We start from the raw sequence: 7,489 nt of genomic DNA on the forward strand, positions 1-7,489 counted from the left end.
TAAGCGTTGTTCTTTGAGAATGTAATGTAGGGAATGCATGAGGAAATTATGTCATGATGGTTTGATAGGTTTAGGTGAATAAATGTTCGAGGTTTGTGGTGAATCGTGCCCCCGTAATATTAACTCTGATGCCATTTTTGTTATTTGGATGGTGGAATAGAAGTGGAGAGAGAGAGGTTGTGTAATAGAGGGAGAGAGGTGCGTGTATATAAGATATGTGTATGTGTAGGAAGGGAGAGGGGCAAGGGAGTAAAGTCGACAGAGATTGGTGAAATATTTTTGCTCCGGGTGTCCTCGTTCATAGTGCATTCTATTATTTTCGTCTTTTTATTTTTTCATTTATTTTGTTACATTTACACCCGTTAACATTAATTTATTGTTCGTTGATTTATGCATCATAGAGTAGATTACAAATTTCATTATATTTTAAAAAAAGTCAAGATCCTTCTTTATACCACATCTAACATAACATTATTTTTATATTCGTTGAAAAAGAGCCAACTAAGCCTATATACTATATATTAAATTATTAACATAAGCAATTTAAATAAGTTAATATTTTAATTTTAAATATTAGTATATACTAAAAACTTATCGTCAAGTTATCACCGAATTACGTCAACAATCAAGCGTTTAACACAAAATTCAGAACATGTTCTGCTATTTTAAATATTGAAAATTTAAGCAATAGTTGACTTGAAGATTGCATGTATATGGAACTTCCTTGGAGCATACTCATAGTGGCACCAAAAGTTTTAGCTCAAGAATTGTACATTATTGAAGAAGATCTGTCTAGAATTTATTGAAGTTCACAAATCTTCATTAAAGCAATGAAGATAAGAAAGTAAAAGAAACTATAACGGAATTGTATACGCACAAGACTGTAAGTCTTTACATCTCAGCAGAGAGGAAAATAGAAATGATTACAGAATGTTGTAACTGAATTGAATTACAAAAGGTCTACTAAAAGACTATTTATAGTTTGACTTGATTGGACTACTACTAGAGTCACTACTAGTATTAACACTCCTCTTTCATATTGGAATATGATGAAGAAGACAACATGTTCAATCTGGAAAGCAGATTCCAATGAGCTGAATGAGACAATCCCTTAGTTAAAATGTCAACAAGTTGATAAGCACTAGGCACATATACAGGTTGAATTAACTTCATTTGTACTTGTTCCCTGACAAAATGACATTCAATGGGAAAATTCTTAGTTTTTGGATGAAAGACAGGATCCGCTGCAATATCAAGAGCAGCCTGAATATCGCTACACCAAATATGGGCTATCGTAACATCAAAAAAGTGTAGTAAAAGACCATAAATATGTTGCAATACATGTTTTTGCAACATTTTTGCTAAAAATTCAGCGTTGCATTTGTTGCCGTTGCAATAGACCCCTATAGTAATATTTTTAGTAGTTATTGCAACATTTTAATGTATTACAATAGCCTGGCTTATTGTAACATTTTTTCCTATTTTAGTAACACTATTATGGTGTTGCAATAAACTACTGCGACATATTTATGCAACATATTTTAGTTTAATGTGCTACAAAAGTAAATTTATTGCAATATTTTCATGTAACACTTTTCCTTACTGGCACACTTTATGATTTTTAGAAACATTTTATTTCAACACATGTGTTTCTATTGTAATGCTTTAAAAAGTTTTCGCAACATTTATTTGCAACAGTTTGTATTAGTCTAAATTGCAATATCATGTTTGTAATGTCAATAACCATCCCAAAAATCACATAAACCTGATTTCACATTTCTTTCAAATCTAACAAAGTACAAGTCAATAAAGCCCAAACAAAGTTGGCTTATACCACAAGATCATCTTGCATCTAGCAAGTAATAAATCCAAAGTCGAAATACATAATCAACGTACACATTATAAATCTAGATAAAGCTAATTAGTCTTTCATGTCTAAGTAGCAACATACCATAAGTTCGCATATTTTAAATAAAAGTAATGAACAATATCAAGCATAATCAATTTCATTAAAATCATCCTCGTCGCTTTCAGCCTCACGATCATCATCCTCTTCTTCATTGTTGTCCTCACTTTACACTACACCATATGTGGGCTATTGCAAGCCCAAAAAAGTGTAGTATAAGACCCCAAATGTTGCTCTCTTTTTCTCTTTTTCTATGGTGCAACAGTCTCTCTCTTTTACAATATTACACAACACAAGATGTATAATTTTTCTTATTAATTAGACTTGAAAATGTTCTGATCACTGCCACATTCGTCTCTATCTGTATAAATGGCTGTAAGGAACTGGTTGGGTACAATTTGTCTCCTGCACAAGAATGTAAACCATTAACATATTGTTTAACCTTCTACTAACTAAAAAGTGTTGGTACATACATTTGTTTTGCTTTCTCACATAATTTATAAATCACATTGCCAAGATATTAAGCTCTTGTTTAGGTATTTTCCATCCTTCAATTGAACTCCCCCAGCTCCCGTTTTAGCAATCCTCTTAATATACATGTAAAGTATCTTTCAGAAAGCACATAACCACATAAATTTACATTCATTCTTATATTAGGATTTTACATACTAAATATAGAAGCCAAACGTGTCTATTATTGCAACAAAGTAATGCTTAATGAATTTTAATTAATTGGCTACAACTAAGAGATTTATAAATTCGCATGTCAACAGAAACTTTAACTTTCAGAAACTAATAAAACTTACAAAACTCACAATTTCCTCTGAATTATAATAATAATAACCACAATCTTCTTCTCTGTGATTCTCTAGAGATTCCATTATCAACAACTATTCTCTAAATAGCATAATGGTGCAAAAATGCAGTTACCTCCAAGACATGTATTCTAGTATTCGTGGGTAAAGTTGTGCATAGAAGTCCTGCAAACTTATATTTAAGGCATCAAGGTTGCTTTTCATCACTTTGAAAGCAACAATGCAACTCATAACATAATCCTCACCTTTAAATCTGAAGAAAAATTGGTAACCTCCTTTTCTTATCCTGATTTCTTCAATTAAAAGTTTATCCATTTTAAGAGAACTCATAAGCTCCTCTACATCCTGAAAAAAATAAAAATAATAGTACAAGTACATCACAGTGCAGGAAATAGGTCACTCTCAAATATATTTTAGAAATATCAAAAAATATATGTGTGTGTCTAAACCAAGTATTGGATGGGTATGACGTTGCAGAAAATGAAATAAACAAACATAAGAAAATATCATAGAGAGTTGATCCCTATATAAAAATCAGCAATAAGAACTACCTTTAAGTATGTTCATGAAACTTATTTTCAGTTCACGTAGTGGTTAAGGGAAAGGTGAGTTGTGTGCTTATAATATCTAGTTTTATAATATCAAAATCCATTATCCATGATTGTTGCATAATCTATATTAGGTCCATTCTGGTAACATGTCAGACCAACAACTACGATCTTAAAACAATTATAGTGTAAAATTAAAATAATGGACATGTTAATTGTCAGAAAAATCGGATCCCCCAAACTTTTAGCCGCTGCCATTGTACCTTAGGCGGCAAACTGTTGCTACTGACTTCTATATTTCCTTTGCTGGTTTCTGTTTCTGTCCCTAGTCACATACCACATACAATATCATTCTCGTCATCTGTTATACAGATTTAAAGATGAACAAGTTCACTGTAGTTACTAGGATAACGTTCTACTACCTATAATATAATGTAAATTGTGAAATATGGCAGTTACTTTCATAAAGATGTCGAGATAACAACAAGTTTGATATTTGCATCTTTCTCTCTTCTAGTCTTCTTGCAAGCTCAGCTAAAATTTTTGGGGAACATAGACAAATATTAGAAATAACACAGTACAAGAATTTTACTTCCTTAACAAAAATAATATCATAGTACAATTACAAAATTATCGATTACTAACCATAATTTGATCCACCCCCTCGACTCTTGCAGACAAAAGCCAATGTTTCCCTCATAGTCATTGGACCAATATCGAGGTTATAACAGCTATAGCTAGTGATTGACAAACTACAAGAAATATCATTTAAAAAGGTTATTTCCTACGGTAAGAAAACAAGAATTGAAGTTCATAAACAGACAAAAGTATCACTGAGTGCTAAACAATATGAGAAAATATAACATCCATCATTCGAAGAAGAATTTGATACTTGGGTGAAATCCTTGCATAACATTAGTAGAGTTGTAAGTGGGGGGATGGATACACATTGATAAATATAATAACCAACTGGAGAAAGAAGAAGCATAAATAAACAGAGAATAAGAAAATGATAATACTCTAAAATATGAAGGGGCTAGTAGTAGTGATTTGAGCATCTAATCCAGCAATACCATTTTGAACCCTATTTTCAAACAATTTGGAGCTGAATTAGAATTAAAACCCATTAAATATAACATTCATTAACGAGTTTCAGTCACAGGCTTAATGTATGTTAGCTCTATGTCATCCCTTCATGACAGGGAAACTTGTAGATGACAAAGAAAAATACAGATAAGTATCCAAGCAAAAAATAGAGACAATACCGTAGCAATTAATTGCCTGTGCTATTCATATATACCTCTAATCGAATATAGAACTATGAGAAAAATAACACAAAATTACCAAAAATTCACACAAATTGAATGCAAAAAAATCTATTAATTTAACATATATTTACCTCTAATTGAAAAGTAATACCAAGAAGTTGGGTGTCTTCCCCTAATCAAAGCATAAATGAATCTTTTAGGGATTTTGCTCAAATCAGTTTTAGGATTTTACTCTAATTAATTTTCGGTATTTAAGAGAGGTTTGACAGATGAGTAACAGAGATTTGAGAGATAAGTGAGAGAGATTAGCGGGAGAGACAAGAGAGAGAGAGAGTGACGAGTGGTTGAGAGAGAGGAGCGAGGTTGAGAGAGATGTGCAATAAAACTGTTTTGTGTGATAAAAAATTAGCGTTTGGTGACAAAAAATTTGGGTACCAAGTTTTATCCCGCCCAACCCAAAATTTGAGTTCCCGCCTATAGATTTGGGTCAAGTTAATCAAAAGCGTAATGACTATTGTAACACTTTTTAAAAAGTGTTGCTATTTTTCGAAAATTATCAAAAGTTCATTAAACTTGCAAAACTTTTATATTTTATATAACACTTTTAAAAAGTATTGCAATAGATTGCTAAATTTCTTGTCTATAGCAATATTTTATGCAATATAAACGCAATATGGGCTTGTAATAGCCCATATATGGTGTGGTATCACAGTTTGATAAGACTGAGGAATAAGTAATTCTTTGAGCAACAAGTGCATCCAAGAGAGATCACAAGCGTATCAGCCAATAACGTAATTTAGACTCAACAATAAATTTAGAAACAACTCTTTGTTTTTTAGAATGCCAGTTCATTAGAGAAGTACCAAGTAGTATACAAAAATCAGATATACTTCGACTTGAATCAGGGCAATTAGCCCAATCACCATCACAGAATGCCTGCAGTCGCAAATTTGAAGTTACAGGGAAGAATAATCCCTGAAAAGAAGTGCCTTTAAGGTATCTACGAATCCTTTGCATAACCAATAAATGAGGGACCCCGTGGACTTGTAAAAACTGGCTTAAGTGATTAACAATATAAGCAATGTCAGGTCATAAATAATGAGATATAATAATTTACCCACGTGTTTTCGGTAAACTGAAGGATTATCTAAAGGAAGACTTTCATCTAAAGATAATTTGACATTAGTGTCCACAGGAAGAGATAGAGGTTTACTATCTTCAAGACCAACATCTACTAACAAGTCATGGAGGAATTTATGTAGGTGAAGAAAAATTCCAGAATCAGAACGAATTACTTCTAATCCCAGATAATACTTCACTAAACCTAAATCTTTTATAGTAAAAGACTGATCAAGAAAAACTTTTTATTGGGAGATTGTAACATCCGGGATATCGCGTGTAATTATTTTCATCAATAAATAATTTTTATATGATTATTATGTGATTTTTGGTGAATTAACTGATGATTGGTGTGAATATGTGAATGCTTATATGTGATACGGTATAAGTATGTTAATTTTATTATGACCAGAATAAAATATAGATAATTACGGTATTTTTCTGGTAATTTTTGGGCTGTTATATGATTTTATATTGATTTATGAATTTATTAATTATTTTTTAAATAATTACAAAATTATTTTATAAAGCCGGGAATCGTCCGACTTCAACTGTTTTTACGTTTTTACAACCCGAAACTCTTCCGAAAACTCCTTCCTAACCTAATCTGGTAATTCCGGACATTTTCCGTGTTTCGACTTATTCGATCCGGATTAGGGTTTAACCCGTGCGCGGCCCGACGCAAGATTTTCGATACGATATTCATTTCGGTGTACCAACAAAACCCGTATTTTCGAAATACGGGATATTATTACGTTATTTTCATATATAGTGTTTTATAAGAATCCCCGTTTGGATAATTATTCAATATGGGTATCGAATCAGATCGTTTTTGCAGTTACTTTGCGGCTAAGTAACTAATTTAACGATCCAAGACGATCCAAAATGAGCCAATATTTTAAAAATATATATAGCCCTTTTATTATTTCATTTTATTCGTATAATCACAATCAGTCAGTAAAACCCCGTAAAATACAGAGAAAATGTCGAATTGTTATTGTACGAACGAAGGCATTATCAAACTCCGATTCGGGCGTGCAACCTATCATAATGAAGCTCTCGAAAAGTACTTTCATAATCATTCATCCGTTTTTATGTAGGAATCAAGGTATTTTTCTTATTTAATTATTTTATTACGAATTATTTATGAATTAAATTTTGAAAATTTGTTCTTGATGTTGTTGATATGATTTGATGATTCCATCTTGTAGATAATATTTTTCTGGTCAATTTGGTATATTATATGTCAAAAATAGAGTTCAATAACATATAAAAATTCATGTTTGATTCTGGAAATTGAAATTAGGGTTTATAGATTGAATGTTTTTAATTGGAAATTAGGTATTTCTGTGTTTAGGGTTACTGTTTGAAATTGATTGCACAGAGTTGTAGATCATCGAAAGACGATTCGAATAATATATATTTGTTTTACAGATGATAGCCGGAAGGGCTTCGTCGGAAAATCCAACCCCGCGGCGGCGGGATTTTCAGGCAAATTTTCTGATTGATTCTTCAGTTATTTCAGTGATTGGATTCCGCAGATGTGTTCCTGAAAGTCTGACGAATATTCCCTGCTAATTTGTCGGCATTTTAAGTCGTTTTGTATCGCCGGAAAAACTCCAGTCGCCGTTAATAGCGACCGGTCGGCATTGACGGCGGGAGTTCGTCGGGGAAGGAGGTGGGGGGTGGAAAATTTCATTTTTCACCCTCTGCTTTGCAAATATTTTCATATTCTGTATCTTAGTTGTAAAACTTACAAAAAATTTGATTTCTGTTTAGTTTTATTTTAAAAACGATATTCTTAGTATTTTAAAAATCAGAAAATTAGTTATT

The 7,489-nt window shown here is 32.0% G+C and overlaps 1 protein-coding gene across 9 annotated transcripts; it reads right to left on the reverse strand.

Annotated features, from left to right (window-relative positions):
- Positions 1 to 1,770: 1,770 nt before the first annotated feature.
- LOC141697861 (uncharacterized) lies at positions 1,771 to 4,919 on the reverse strand. 9 transcript variants are annotated; one of them, XR_012564867.1, is made up of 7 exons: positions 4,669 to 4,919; positions 3,915 to 4,021; positions 3,729 to 3,803; positions 3,533 to 3,594; positions 2,967 to 3,066; positions 2,380 to 2,493; positions 1,771 to 2,311 (listed from the first exon to the last, which is right to left on the reverse strand). XR_012564867.1 is itself a non-coding variant. In XM_074502417.1 (6 exons), the coding sequence occupies exons 2-6, from the start codon at positions 3,973 to 3,975 to the stop codon at positions 2,495 to 2,497; spliced, it is 318 nt and encodes a 105-aa protein (XP_074358518.1). In that variant the 5' UTR covers positions 3,976 to 4,021; positions 4,669 to 4,919; the 3' UTR covers positions 1,771 to 2,494. The 9 variants fall into 9 exon arrangements, 3 of the variants coding, with proteins under 3 accessions (XP_074358518.1, XP_074358517.1, XP_074358516.1); XR_012564866.1 differs by having other exon boundaries at positions 2,380 to 2,514; XR_012564865.1 differs by having other exon boundaries at positions 2,380 to 3,066.
- Positions 4,920 to 7,489: the final 2,570 nt, after the last annotated feature.

This window comes from Apium graveolens, chromosome 11, assembly GCF_009905375.1.
Source record: "Apium graveolens cultivar Ventura chromosome 11, ASM990537v1, whole genome shotgun sequence".
Classification (NCBI taxonomy): Eukaryota; Viridiplantae; Streptophyta; class Magnoliopsida; order Apiales; family Apiaceae; genus Apium; species Apium graveolens.

What these genes read in the sequence shown, in the direction of transcription:
- LOC141697861 (XM_074502415.1), bottom strand. Translation starts at nt 3,975, where the DNA reads ATGACTATGAGGGAAACATTGGCTTTTGTCTGCAAGAGTCGAGGGGGT. An exon ending in AGGGGGTGGATCAAATTATG is followed by an intron (nt 3,804 to 3,914) that starts GTTAGTAATCGA and finishes CAAAAATTTTAG; the next exon opens with CTGAGCTTGCAAGAAGACTA. An exon ending in ATCTCGACATCTTTATGAAA is followed by an intron (nt 3,595 to 3,728) that starts GTAACTGCCATA and finishes GTATGTGACTAG; the next exon opens with GGACAGAAACAGAAACCAGC.